At 37.0% G+C, this 15,874-nt stretch overlaps 1 protein-coding gene across 1 annotated transcript in view; it reads right to left on the bottom strand.

Moving 5' to 3' along the window:
• The window catches only part of WDR27 (WD repeat domain 27), a 92,239-nt gene that overhangs the window by 45,293 nt on the left and 31,072 nt on the right, over window positions 1–15,874 (bottom strand). The window contains exon 22 of the mRNA XM_063153471.1: window positions 4,944–5,046. Coding sequence (XP_063009541.1) covers window positions 4,944–5,046 — 103 coding nt within the window. The remainder of the gene's footprint in view (window positions 1–4,943; window positions 5,047–15,874) is intronic.

Here is a 15,874-nt window from a genome sequence, read left to right as displayed (position 1 = left end):
GCCTGAACTGACCATAAAGCACACAAGAACAATTAATGTGCTCATACTCAGATAACTCCATGCTTCATAAAATAACCTACAAAAGCCAAGATTTTCAGCCATCTTCAAAGATACACCCAAAGAGACAGTGAAGTAACAGCACACTCGAAGTCATGACTGTACAATCAAGAAAGCAATATTTATCTTTTCACTTCTAGGATAATGGGCCTAACAGCCAACCACGTTACCAAGGAATCCAAAAAAACCTCAGGCTCAAGACCAAAACAAAACTGTGTTCCTCTTTGGAAAGAAGTAGATTTTCTCCATCAACAGCTGGCAGAGAGGCTGTCACAGCCTGTCATTCATTCTCTGCTATGGATTTTGTTCTGCCAAGCAATGTCAGTCCTGCCTTCTCCTCAGTAAACATTACTAATGCTGTTTTCTCCAGATGTTTCCTGTTAAAATCTATCTTAGTTAAACAGTACGGACACATAAGATAAAACTTGAGTAATATATAATTGGAATACCAATCACACTGGAAACCAAAATGCTTCAGATAGTTGCTACCACTGCTTCATACAATACATTCTGTTCTGCAAGCCCTCTGGTATGAAGTGTAGACCAAGACAACAAATTCAGTACAATACCAATAGCATACATTTCTAAAAGTAATTTTTCAGTAAAGAAAATATCTTCTTTTCTCCAAATAAAGTAATAAAGCATACTTCATCATATATCAAATATACCTAATTTAAACCTTAGTGATGCCTCCAAGATACACTCCCAAGAGATATGGCACAAAGCATTCTAGACTACTAACTAGTCCTATCTCATCCATTTATATACAACTACATCAGAATATCTTTGCCAATTCCCTCATTTGTAGTCTTTTACCTAGCATTATTAGTACCTAAAAAGTTCTAATGAAGTGGGCTATTAAAGGGAGAAAATCAACCACACAATTTTATCATTCACATTTGGGATTTCCTGAGGTGTTTCTTCTTTGGTATTTCGATAATTTTATGTAATTTTTAACCTAATCAGATGCAATTTTAAATCTTAACACACCACAGACACACAAGGATGGAAGGATTTCACATAAAATCAAAGCAGCTGATCACAACAGTAACAAACTGAAACAGGCTTCATCTAAACTCTTAAACACAAGAGGAGAGAGGAAAGATACCATTGCTAATCTCAATTTTATAAGTCAGAACTGAGCCACAGAAAGACTAAGGTGGCTAATAATATATTTATGGGGGTTGAGAAATACAATCTTCTTGGCAATGATTACATTAGGAAGTAGTGCAGTGCAAGAGGAGTAGATGTACAGAGTGCTGGCAGCCCAACTCACAAATGTATTTTTTGGTAGTAAAGCATTACAGTATATTGCTCAGCAGCATTGATTTTTTATTAGGAATATCAATCTCTGTAGATACTTAAAATAAGGTATCAACTATAAACAAATTCTACAAATTCTAGTTTGTATTATGCCTGATGCAGAATCTTGTATCTGAAAATAACTCAGTCTGCAAAAAATATCAGGTCTGGGTTTGCATCCAGCCACCACTCACAGGTTTGCAAAACTCATTGGATTTGCCCCTGGACCAGCATCACTTGCATAATGAGAACTTACTCTAAAACAAATTTTGCATGAAGGTTAATATTCAGGGACTCACAAGTGGTTATTAGACTGATGTTATGTATAAGAACCAAATTGCTTTATCCTGTCTCCTGCTACTCCTTTCAATGATGATGCCCTATGGGCTACTGCTTCAAGCTTTGGTGCCTTCACAGTTGGAAGGCATAAATTTAATCTTGAATTTAAAATGTGTTTCAAAGACAGTGTTGTAAGCAAAATCCTAGGCTTTGTTGAAAAGTGTAAAAAGAAAAGGGAAGAGAATTTCGTACATTACCCATGTGTTTTTTGTTATTCATGCAGCAACCTGCTATGCTGAAAAACTTCTGGGTTTGTGATATGGGTCAGTCTGTGTGAGCTATGAACACAGGCATTGAGATTTGGCATGGACAGAGAGTTTTATGTTAGAAAATCCAATTTCAGCACTAGGGTCAAAATGTGCCTCTTAGAGTCTACAGTTCAAAGAGAGCTAGTAAGAACGAGTCTGAAAGCAATTAAAGAGACAAATATTTATTTCTTCATTTCTGGAAACTTGGAATTTATTCATAGAGCCCTAAGGTCTTCAAAGACAAAAATTAAGTGGCTAATTAGACATAAAGTAAAACAGCTAACTAGAACTACATAGCATAGAAAGAAAATGAGGTTTTTTTATTATAAAAAGTAGCATTTCACACTGTCCAGATATCTTCTTACACTAAGACTGCTTTAGTCAACAGTTCTGTACAGAGTCCAGCAAAATGGAAATCTAAACCCAATTAAGGTATATTAAGGTCCAACATCCTTGATAATATTGATAGTTAGAAACCTGAGATTGTCCACTTGTAAAATGGTTAGAAATTACAATATTATGTGTATTCAGTTAAGCAAAAGTCAACTAAATTCTCTTGTAACCTTAAGCTATTTAGGATGCAGAGAAGATTTGATATTAGAAGTGTTAGCCTTTTATATTTGCTAGTCACAACTAATTACAGAAAGGACAATCACAGTCCTAAACCAGGATTCTGGTTACCTGTTTATCAGACCATCAGGTCCTACACAGGTCTTGGTAAAGGTTCTCTTAAGGAAGTTGGAGTAATCAGTTGGGGAAACACTTTCAACCCAATTTACAGTATCTACAAGTCTCACTCTAACATGCATTAGAGCAGTTCACATAAAACCATGTGGCCACTTCAGCCACACAGAAGCTACATCAAGCTCTTATATAAAATTGGTCATACACCCTCAAAGTAGAAAAAAAGGCGGACAGAATTTTCATCCCTTTTTTTACAATAACATATTTTGGGTTGCTGTTCTATGTCCTGTAGCAATGTGATTTTGCTATTATTCATTGTATACAAAATATTCCTCTTTGTTAAATGTTTCAGATATTGTGAAATACAAAAAGCAGTTTAGGGTCAATGTCTCTCAATTGTATTCCAATTCTGCCTTTTTTGGCTTTAATTTCAATCACATTTTTTAACCACAGTAAACTCCAAGATGACTGAAGATGCAGTTGCTTCTCAATGGAAAGGTACATAAGCTATTTCCAGAATGCTCTTTTTGAAGATAATGCTTTGTGTCCACACTATTGATTTTTTCATGTAGCTTATTCCAATAGACATTCATTCATATAATCTTCAGAAATATGTGACTCCTTGATACTCTTAAAACTGTCCCAGTCACACATTAAGCCATCTGTCAGGATGCTATTAGTGGAGAAATATGAATGGACTATTCAGTGCAGCATTCAATTTTCTGTTTCAAAAGAAAGCACAAAAGTATATCCAGCCTCAACACTTCAAAGGGAAGCTTTCTAAAAAAATGCCTCAAAACTGCATTTTGTCCTGACAGTACAGTATAAGCAAGAGTCCAAAACTCAGTTTTCCTGAGGGGACAGGAAGAACAATGAAAGTTCTCTACAGACACAGGACACAAATTATGCAAAATTCCAACCCAGGAGCCAGACTAAAAAGTATTGCCTGGCACTGTGCCTACCAGGGACCACATGCCAACTGGAGCAGGATGCATGCCAGCTATTCAGCTTCCTTTGATGACCCACCATGTGCCAAGAATTTGGAGTTAAGACAAAATCATGCTGTCTTTCTTTTCTTGAATCAGCACTAATTCCAAACAAATACCTTAGTGCAAAAGCAAAGACAAAAAGGTCTTGTGACTGCACCTATTTTTATACAACTCAAAAGCAACTTTAGTTAGTAGCCTCAAATGAATATATTACTATATCATATATATCGTGACCTGAGATGAATATTAGATGCATTTCTTCACAGGCAAAGCAAAAAGCCCTTCTTTTGTACTGCAAGCTACATTTTGAAATGCCATTTACCAGAAACTTGAAAAATATGTTTTATCATGAAAATGTCAAGAACACAACACCAATTGCCACACATCCATCAATCTGCCAATAAAATCTCTAACCTTCACACATTATTTGAGCCAAAATTTCAAAACTAGCCAGAAGAGTAAATTCCTCTTCTGAATCTGAATTTGACCAGAAACCGTGTCATGTTCTGATGATTAACCTAGAAATACCTAAAATAAATTTCAACAGCATTCCTACCCAGCTGTTTTGAAAGGATGTATTTGCAATGAGCCCGACCTCAGTCCAGTTTCAAAGGCCTATAGTACAAGTTAGCAATCTTCCATCTCTTCACAAACAGCAAGAAAAACATTTTGCTGACATTGCAAGCATACTGAGTTAAAATTAGGTGCAAACTCAAAAAAGTATCAATACACATTTATTCGGGATTCATCTCTAAATAATTAAATAATTAAATTTTATTGACATTGATTCAGAAGAGAAACTGTCTAGGGAGAAAATACACACACAAAGAGTCTGGAAAGTACTAATTCCAGTTGAATGACTTCTCATTTTTTATTAAGCTGATAGGTTCATTGGTTCATGGCTTTCTAGCCATACTAAAAGATTCATCACCCTGTATTTGGGAGCTTCAGTAAATTAATTTGTATTTGTTACAGAGTTCCTACTGGTCAGATATATATACAACACATAAAGCTGTGCTACGGGAAACACCATTCTCCTCATCTTTGATGGCACATGACAATTCAGAGTCAAATATTATGGAAACCTATAGAAACAATCTTTTAACAATTACTTTGAGTGCTAAGATTTAGCTGCTCTGGGATTTTTTTGACAAAATAATCATGAATCATTTGTAACTGCTACATGTTAATGGACTATACAGAAGTATCATAGGTTCCAGTAATCCACATTAAGATGAATCCTAGAATCCTCTGAAAAAGACTCTTTTAGATACAATGAGTAGGTCCTGTTGTTTAGGAGGAAAAATAAGCAAAAACTACTTACGTATTTGTCATCTGACCCACTGGCTATAAAGCGTCCACAGGGAGACACTGCAATTCCACATGGATAGCAGCGGCTACTGTGCCCTTCAAAACGACGTTCACACCTACAGAGAAGTTCCAGTGTTATTAACCCCAACTAAAAATTACCTCTTTTACTGCCATTTTCATGAAATCCTCCTGGTATCACGTTTTTCTCAGTCTACAAATTAACTATGGCAAATCCACAAATAAAGTTTTAAATACATCGGCAGTAGGATTTTGTCAAAACTGGAAGACATTGAAGAAAGAACATGAATGACTAAAAATCAAATGAACAGACAAAACTGCCCCAGGACAATGACCAATCCCATGCTTTGGCCTTGTTTAGTTTACAGGGATAGAAACATGATTACTAATTAGAGAGGAGGAGCTGTGATGCCTATCGGTTAGCTAAGGGGAAGGTGTTGTGAAAGTCTGCTCCATGAAGATTTATAAATCTCCCTCAAGTTATTTATATCAAATGAAGATGCAGTATGTGGAATCATGGCATAAATATTTATTGCTTGTTTTTCTTACACCCAAATCTGAATATTTCATCTTTGTTGCCTATTTACATTTCTATCCCATTAATTTATTGTATATGGTAAGTCAAAAAAGACAATTGTCGCAGACATTTTTCACAGAAATCCTTTCTTTCAGATTTCTGCATCTTCTGGGAAGCAAGGGCCCCAGAAAGAGAATGTAAAAAATTGTTATCAGCTGCTGTGAAATGCAATAGGATGCACCTGTGATTGGTTCATCTTCCCATGTTTATAATTAAGAGCCAATCACAGGGCAAGCTCTCTGGAACACAGGGACAGAGAATTCTCTTGTTTTTAGATTCTTTTCTATTCTATTCTTAGCTTAGCAAGCCTCTGCAACTTCTCTCTCTATTCTTTCTAGTATAGTTATAATGTATTATATATCATATATCAATAAATCCAGCCTTCTGATCAAGAAACAAGATTCTCGTCTCTCTCACCCCAAGAGACCTCCTCAGGTTGCTGTAATAGACAATTTTCAAACATTCCAAAGTGAAAAATCTCTCTCTCTCTATCTCTCTCTCTGTTTTATAACTGTAGATAACTTCTTACCTATCTGTAGGAATGGATTTAAAATTAATGCAAGGAATTAATTTCTTACTTTTCATGTTAATATTGCAAGAAGCATTGTAGAGTAAGTTTTAAATAGCTGAGCACACTTGGGCCATTTACAAATAATAATGTTTTTAATGAGTTGAAGAATAATATCCACCTAAAAAGCACCACATGCTTGTAAAGAACCATGATAGCTTTGCAGTCAGCACAAAACTAATGTTAAAAAGATATTATTTAGTGTTTTCCTTGATATGAAAAGATATTTTAATACAAGTTTCAACACCATTCAGACCTGTGATTTACATATGCATACCTCATTTCAGAAGTTTATTTTTTATACCTTTGAGGAATTATTTTAAAACAGACATATAATAACCTATATTCTTCTTTAGTCTGTATTATGATTACTGTCAACCTACTCTTCTCACAAAACAAATTCACATACTTCACCATAATGCAGATGTCATTTTTTTTTTTTTAATGTATGCTAGGTCCAGGAACAAATTTGAAATAGTAAAATATGCTGCCAACTCCTGTGACATACACATTTTCCTGGCCAGTGAAATCACAGAAGCTAAGTAAATTCAGTCGACAGAACCTATGTGCAGAAAGCTCTAAATTTTTATACCATATTGTTCTGTTGTAGACACACATGTATGTGTAAGAATGTACTAAATGCCAAGCTGGTTTCACCCAGGTAAAACAGACATACTTAAACAAAAACACTACTTTGTGACAGATCTAATTGCTATCACTTCTTAAAGCATAAAAGAGACACATTTGAATGCATGAAAATACACCATTTTATAGAGCCTAACTCTGAACTTCACTGTATTCTGCATAACAAAACTACTGGTATTAACAGACCTTTTGAGCATAAAGTAACCAGACACTTCACTTCAGACAAGTTCTATCCTGAAACTGCTAAAATAACCCAACTTAAGAGAACACTACAATTCAAGAGAAGCAACTTATGAAGATAGCCAATTACTTTGACTAAGATGTAGAAACAATTTGCAACTTCCTTTTTTCCCAAGAATATTGAGAGACTTTCAGTAACCAATGGCCACATGTGGTCTATTGACTAACCTGCCTCTGTTCAAGCTCCCTATTTACAGCAAAGGAGAATACTAGCTACCTCAGTCTCCTCAGTATTTTCTTCCTCAGTTATGCATCCACACAACATTATTCATTGTGTAGAGTAAACTCATACAACTTAGCCTCAAGTCTCAGTTGCAATGTTTGCAAATTTCAGGGAAATTTTTTTTCTGACTGCCGTTTCATAGAGAATTTGAAGAAAAAAATTCTCTTTAACCTTATACTTGTGAGATACAACAGCAACATCTGAAAGAAATTTCTTCATGAGAAAAATAAGCAAAATTTATATCCATTGTCCCTTTCAAAGGTGTCTTCAGGTTCACCATTCTTCCTTAAGTAGAGGACTGGTCATCAGGACTACTTCTAAATGTTTAAGACCTCATTGTCAGGGCCTGTAAAAGATAATTTCCTCAATGGGGTCTTCTTCACAGAAGAGACTCCTAACAAAACACTGCAAAAAACATCCTTTCAAAAGAAACACCTCAGTATTTGTGACCAGTAACTCAAATATTTCAGCTATAAATAGAGCCACAAGAACTAACAGGATTCTAAGGTTTTCACTGATGTTTTCTCTGTTACACAACAGCAGTATAAAGCAATGTCTCAGTCAAAGGATAGTGTCCTTTTCCTTGTGCTAGTGCAGCTGCAGTAATAACCAATACCCTGGATTCTATTTTCATAATTGTTTTCTTATTCAACTTTTCTATTATATCAGGATATATGTTCCATTGCAGGTTCAGCTATTTCCCCAACCTCTCAAAATCCTACACACATTTAAATAGAAAAAAACTGACTCCAATTAAACTTCCCACAGAATTAAGTAGAAATTTTGTTACACAATCTATTAACTCCAGATATCTACAGGTATCACAGCAATGGGGAAAAAAGTGGACAAAAAAATCATAGCATTATTAGAAAGATACTATGTGTATGATTTTAACATATTTTAGGGATTGTCTTCTTTCAGGCTTTTTTTTTTTTATTTCTATTTTTTTTTAAAGTAGCAACAGGTGGTGATCCAAATTATTTTGGACATTGCAGGTTTTACGTGGCCAGCTGGCATGCTCTCCAGCCTCCTAAGAATGCTTTTCTGGTCAGAGCTTTTCAGGGGTTACCATGACAAACATCTGGTAATTGCATGGGACAGCAAACAGCCAAGTTTTCCCTATGTTCTTCATTGTACATCTTTTAGTCTACATTCCAAAATATGTATCTTTTTATGTTGCAAAAAAACTTGAATAATTTTAGAAAAAAAAGTACTATTTTTTCTGTCTTTGGAAGAGAAAGATACTGGAATGTGTGTCTGCTTATAAATAAGAGAATACTCTCACAAAGAAGTCTATTTCATTCTACTTGATGCATTAAAAAAAACCTGCAAACAAAAGTTTGTGTTTTGGTTTTTTTCTTAAACCACTTTCATTTATAATGTTACTTTGTGCCAGTGCTCTGATATTTGTCCACAGACTCTTCAGTACCAGCAGATCTACTGAGGCTCTGCAAAATGTGAGTCTAACTTGACAGCAGGAGTACCTTAGATGTACTGAACAGGTGGGTTTAATTTCATTATTCCAACACCAAACCCTTCACATAGGAGCTCCTGATGTTTTCAACATAGCATCCAGCAGGGACCACATTCCTGTGTTCCCCATCCTCTATACTTTCATGCACCTCCAGTCCCAAACTTGGAGTAACTCCAGACACTCTTTTATCCCTCAGAATCTGGATAACTAGACTCAAAAGCTACAAGGGGAAAAAATGGCAAACCATGGGATCCTCATGTTCAGAAGAAACCAAGAAGCAACTAAATTTGAGTATGTATATATTTGTATCTTGCTTAGGATTATGTCAAGCAACTAGTTCACAGTGAAGATGCAAACTGAGAAGTATCTCAAAATTCAAATTGCATGTCTGATTCTACGGTCTCAAAGTGCAAATGTGAGAAAAAGTATGAGATGAGTTCCCTGTGGCTGTGGGAATTCTTCTAAAATACGTTGCCAGTGGAGCTTATGATCACAAGCTCCTCCGGCACAGCATCATAACACTATTTGGAGATCATAACATAGTGGCACAGCATTATAACACTATTTGGAGATTTTGCCCTAATGTCTAATGCTATCTTCATACTACTGGTAGATTCTTTCAGAGCCTGAAGGAAGGTGAAACTGATTTTCTCTGGGATCATACATCAAAGCATTATTGTGCAGCTGAGTATTCAGCTGAAGCAATTCAGTATGTGCAGGTAGTTCAATATTCCTCAAACCTTCACTGCAGTCCAATAAGCACCCACTGCCTTTTTTGGTTTTTTTTTTTTCAGGAGATGAAAAATGGCTGTTTCAGTAGCAAACAGCATAGTTCAACAGCTGAACTTCCATTTCTCAGCTGATCAGAGTGCAAGTCAGAGGCAGGCAGCTCCCACCACCACAGGTGTTAGTGGATGGGGTATTGTCGTGGTTTGACCGGAAATGGGACATCTGGGATATGTTGTTTTTGCTGTAGTCACCAATGGGTGGTCGGATTTTAAGATGAGCACCTGGTTTGACCAGTGGGATATTGTATCCGCCTCTTGAGACTACAAACCCAAGGAGTTAAAAGCAGGGCTCTTGTCCTTCAGAGCCCTCTTGGGATTTCTGGCGTGAAGGGTTGGGTCTCTCCCCCGGCCCAGTTGCTGGCTGGGCTGGGGGAGGGGAAAGCCACGTGGCCCATCTACGGTAGGCCCGGATTCGGTGGAAGGGCGGGGGAGCATCGAGCGACCTGTTTATCTCCCCCCCCTCCTTTTTGGAGACGGAGAGAATGCAGCCTGTGCTGGTACCTTGAAACTTGATATCATGTGCTGGCAGCACGGCTGGGAGGAGAAGGGGGGGGCAGTGAGCAGCCCAGCGGCCTGGGAAAGCTTTTAACCCTTGTGGATAGTGAGAACTTCACGGAACATTACCTTTCCTAGGAAAGGGATAAGAGTGGAAGATGAAGGAAGAAATAAGCCAGTAAGGGGGTCTGGCAAAGAGAAAGAGAGATGTTGAAGGAATGGGGGACGATGGAGTGGCAATTTTACTGGACTCTTTTGTGTAGCCATGGACTGTTTCTTGGTGATACAGAGGCTGCATTGCAGGGGGAAGCGGAGGCTCGGAGCCAGGAGAGTTTGGTGTTGAGACCCCTCGGCCCCAGGGGGTATAGAAGAAATGGGGGGGACAAAGGTCCCAGAGGTGAAACTGTGCTCTGCTTGGAACGAGACGAGGCATCCTTAAAAAGGTCCACCCTGAGAGCAGGCCTCTGCCTCATCCCATGCCTGGTGGTGAGAGCACCTTGGCATGGAAAGGAGATGTCATGAGATAGCAGGACTCCGGGCGGTGTGCTGATTGTGACAAGCAGTCCGTGGTACAAGGAAGGACTCCGTCTACTCTTCATGAGCTGAAGATTTGATTTTCTAAAGGATGGTGCCAGACCGAGTGTGGATAATTTTGGGAAATGAATTGTACTGGGATCTGGAGGAAGAGGGGGAAGTATTCTGTGTAGTTTCTGTGTAGTTTTCATTTTCCTTGTGTTTTTTTTTTTTTCCTTTTTCCTTTTTTCTTTTGTAGTTTAGTCTGCTGTAGTTTAGTTAATAAAGTTTTTTTCCTTTTTCCTTAAGCAGGAGCCTGCTTTGCTTATTTCCTGGTCACATCTCACAGCAGACCTCAGGGAGGAGGTATACTCATGGGGGCTCTGGCTTTGCCAGGCCCAAACCATAACAGGTATTGGGAGCTCTTCCTAATACCTTGTCCCTGCTAGTCTTATTACCTGCAACAGTGATCTAGCACCTACTACATCTACCTCCTCACACTACCACAGCAGCATCCCAGACTTCCAAACTGGGCTGTACTAACTCTTCCCTGCTCTCTCTATTTCTGGCAGCATAGCACAATTGTCCCTTTCCTGCCTTTTAAATTAATTTTCAATTCCAACTGTTATTGTACATCTTGCTGTCTTAGTCAATATCACATCAGCTCCCCCAGCAAGTTTCCCATACCCTATTTCTTCTGTGGAAAGTAAAGAAAAAATGCTATTTTCATAGAATCACAAAGTGACATCATGGTTGAGGTTGTTAGGCAACTTTGGAGTCATCTTATCGAACCTCAGTGCTCACACAGAAACAGTGTGGCCTCACCAGTGCTAAACAGAGTGGAGGTATCACCTCCCACAGCCTGCTGGCAACACTCCTCCTGATACCGCCCAGGACATCATAAGCCTTCTTTGCCTCAAGGGCACATTTCTGGCTCATGTTCATCTTGGTCTCCTTTCTGCAAAGCTGTTTTCCACCTAGTTGCCCACCTCAGCATATATTGGTGCCTGGGGGTTGCATTTGGTGCCAAGAGGACTTTGCACTTCCCCTTGCTGAACTTCAGATGGCTTCTGCCAGCTCATTTCTACAGACTTCTACAGCCTGAAGCAAGGAGCAGAGTTCATGGGTGGGATTCCAAGGCTGATCAGGGCAATTAAGGCCCAGTGAAGCAGTGAGGGTCCTCACAGTGCACCTGGTTACTTGACTAAATATACATCTGAAAATCTGATGTCAAGCCAGGTCACACAATTATTGGCACAAAGAAGGATGAAGCTTTATTGCATGATGGCTTTAGCCATAATTTACTGATGAGCAGGGAAGGTCCACATCGATGTCTTAAAGCTTTATAGGGGGTCTGAAATCTACCTGAGGGAAAAAAATTTTACACTACTTCACATTCTAAAACCTCTCTTGAGGAAGAGGACTCTTTGGAATGACCCATTCAAAAGAAGCTGTAGAAAACTGGACACACAATTTTTCTCATTATCATCCAGTCATGAAGATATCTGTATTCATGTAACTTTGCTAGTGAATGTGAGCTAGTGATACTAAGTGTTTAGTCAATATTCTAAATGCATTTAACGAAGTGAAGGGTGCAACTCTATGAATTTTTAGTTTTCTCCTAATAGAATGAATGAAAGAAATTTCCTTTCTTCTGGACATTTCAAGCACAGAATTATCTAATCTGCAAGTGGGAGGAAGTGAGAAATTGAAAGGATTCAGACTGGTAAAGCAGAATTAAAAGCTGTCATATGAAATTTAAGTGATATATGAACATATTAAAGTAGCTGGTATTTAGTCTAGTCTGATACTTCCTGTTGTTATGAGTTTACTGTGTAAGGGAATTGAATGTTTATTAATTCCTAAGTGTCTACATTCTTTCTATGCATTGGTTTTACAGCACTAGGATGTCAAAGTGCATCTCACTGCCCTATATGTTCATGAGCACAGCCACTAAACACAGGCAGGACTGGCAGACAAGGAGGCTTAGTGTACTGGAATTTTCTGATATATCTGGCCTCTGTGGCTTAAAGGACTCAGCAACTTGTGTCATTCCAATCCAGACTTTTCTGAGATATTAAATTTAATTGGTGGAGACAACAGGTATGGCTGAGTATAAATCAATGCCAGATTCCTGACCTCAGTAAGAGTAGCAATGTCTCCAAAATACATTCAATACACACAGCAGTATGAGAAAGGATGGTAACGTTTCTTGTGTCTTACAGATGAATGAGTCTACAAGGTTTCATCACAAAGAACTCTTCAACTCCTTCAAAAATGTAAGAATGTATTAACTTTTTGTACCTCCTGATCATTAAATGCTTTTCTGAGTCTTTTTTGAGAATTTTTGGGAATCCTGAACCTGGTGACCATCTCATTCAGATTTCCACAGCATCTCAGCCTAACTCTTGTGTTTACTGCTTTCACCTTGGACACAAGAGAAAGTAATTTTACTTGTTTTCCAAGAGGTCATTCTTTTAGACAATATAGACTGAAATTGCTCTTCAAAATTTCTTGGAAGTTGGTCAAAGGTCATTATCTTACTCTAAACTATCTATTCATATGGTCTCATAGTTCATTATCCTAACCTGGAAGAAGAGTAGCCATATTTCTCTTCTTCCAAGAAAAAGTATTTTCCTTGCCTTTTTATTCTTAAATCTGCTTTTTAGATCATCTGGAGCTTTTCCTAGCTTTAGTTATAAATGAGGAGAATGCAGGAGAATTATAAAAAATATTCAAAATCTTCAGATGAAACTTTACAAATCCATGCATTTCAAAGCAAATGGAGCAGGAGTCTGAGTAAATCCAAAAGCCACTAGCAGTGTCCAAGATTCCCTCATTCATTGGCAAGATGACCTGGCTGCGTGAGGTTGGCTGACAATATCAGAAAGTTAAAATGTCTTTTCTTGTACCACCTTCAGAGGAACCCATGAGACATTCTGGCACTCTCTGAAGGAATCTTGGAATTCCTCCAGATCATCAATAGTGAAAGAGACAGACAAATTCACAGCTTTATCCAAAAAATATGATGAAAATTGAATTTGCTAAATAATTTCACAAATTCAAGAACATAAGAAAAGTTAAATGAATTTTCATTGGAAAAAAAAATCGTAATTTGATAAGACAGGTTGAATAGCAAAATTTTTGTAGAACTCAAAGCAAAAATATTCATATATTCAAAACTTATAAAGGTGTAGAGCAGGTTAACCTGTTTGAAGATTTAATCTGTGCAGATCAAAAGAGAACCAGAGCATCCTGCTATGATTCCACAGTCAATTCTGAGGAAAGGAATGCATGTCATATGAAAAGGAACCACCATCAAAGAAACTGAATAAAAAATCTCCTAAGAGTCCAAGGGAATTGTGCAGTTATTCTGCAAATTATTTCCCATGCTTTCAACAGCAGCTTTGAAGAGCGCTGTGCTAAAGGGATTTTTCCCCCTTATTTAATCAAAATGTTGTACTTAACAGAATTTTTAATAAATTAACAATGGATAGATTCTCAAGGGCAACAAACAGATTAAAGAAAATCAAAATAATTTTCACTGTGGACAGCTAGGGAAAATATTTAGAACAAAATCAACAAAAAATTAAGTGGAGATCTTGGACTTAACAAAGATTTCATTAAACAAACCCTATTCTGGTAAACCCAATGGAAAAACAAAGGCAGGTCATTCCGGGGTGACTGGAAACAGTTGTTGATGCACCAACTTTACAAATCAACAACTTTAAGAGATTAAAGGTACTGGCCCACCATAAGGTTGCTTAGGAACTAATCTCTCCTGTAAGTACTCAAAAGTGCAAGGGATGGACTGGATTTGATTGGACAAAATCTATGAACAAGAAAAACAAAAAAAAAAAAAAAAAACCAAAAGTGTTCAGTGTGTGTAACTATAGTAGAACTAACACTTCAGCAGAGACTTGTTCCAAGTTCAAACAGACCTTTCCAAACGTAGACATTTAAAATTTATTTATGTGAGAAACACCTGGTGAACACATAGGAAAAATTGAACAGTTTTACTCCTTTTGAGAACTCAGGAACAGATTTTAAAATATAGAAGACTCAGTCTCTGGTCTGAGCAATGGCAGAAAATTTCATTTTAAAAAATGTGGTTTGTCTTTTTTTCCTTGAAAATTGCTATCAAGAGAAAAACAATTATTTATTTTTTCTATTTCTTCTCCACAAGAGTTTATACTACTGATCACTGTGTAATGTGTAACAAACACACACATACACATAGTATCTCACAAGCACCCTTAAAATATCTGTCATTAAGGACTTGAACTACTTTTTTGAAGCTTGGCTAATAGAACACAGTGGATACTAGAATACACTGACCTAGCCAAATTAAATATACAGCAAGAACATACATAAATTTGCTCCTTCTTCTCAAGACATATTCATTTAATTGATTGCCCAGATTTTACACTTTAACTACTTTACCATTCACTGACTTTACTTATATTAGTATTTAGAAACAAAGAGACAGATAAGTGATCTGTGAAAAGCTTTCTACATTTTCATTACTCTTCAGCAACACAGTCTGAGCAGCTTATTAGAAAAACATAAGAAGGTAACATATTCCAACCCAGCAGTTTCTAGTTTCATTACTTTCTGGCATTGAGTGAAGGTAATACAGCAATGATTTTGAAAAGAACACATATGCCCCCTATAGATTTAATGTATTCCTACCACAGAAAGATGGAAATAAATGAAAGGTTTATTAAGCATTGGCCAAATAGAAAATTCAGTACTAGAAAAATTATATGACATCTTTCCATAGCTATGTTTACATACACAGAAAGCAAACAGGAAATTGTTCTTTGAAGCAAAACATTCTCCTGCCCAACCCCCTTTTCTTTTAAACATAATTCTTTTGGCGTCCACAACAGAGCTTGCCCCAGGTATTACTTCTCCTGAGCAATGTTCCCTCCTTGATGTTCTATTCATTTGTCCCAAGGTTTTCTCAAAATTGAAAGGTGTTTAGAAACAGTGTAGCAGTGTAGCATTTAATTCTGAGTTTATGGCAATGTGTCATGCAAACTTATAGCGCTACATTTATGGTTTTAAAAATGTTGCTGCAATTGGCTTATATTTTAAAAGATAGATCATAGATTTTACTTATTTTAGCAGTAATGGCATGCTGTTTTGGAAATACCATTAGCATTCAGTTCAGGGCACCATTATATATATATATATATATATATATATTTTTATATATATATATATGTATATATATTTATATTTATATTTTTATATATATATACGATTAGATCTACGAATGTGGGTAAACATAGATGATAAATCATAAATATTTAATGGCTTCCACATAACTAACTATAATTGAGGAATGAGCACTTTGCTTGGTCTCTAAAAACTAGTAAACTTCCATTAACCTGTAGT

The sequence above is a fragment of the Melospiza melodia genome, chromosome 3 (assembly GCF_035770615.1).
Source record: "Melospiza melodia melodia isolate bMelMel2 chromosome 3, bMelMel2.pri, whole genome shotgun sequence".
Lineage (NCBI taxonomy): Eukaryota > Metazoa > Chordata > Aves > Passeriformes > Passerellidae > Melospiza > Melospiza melodia.
Note: the sequence above shows the minus strand (reverse complement) of the source record. Positions and strands in the feature narration are given on the sequence as shown.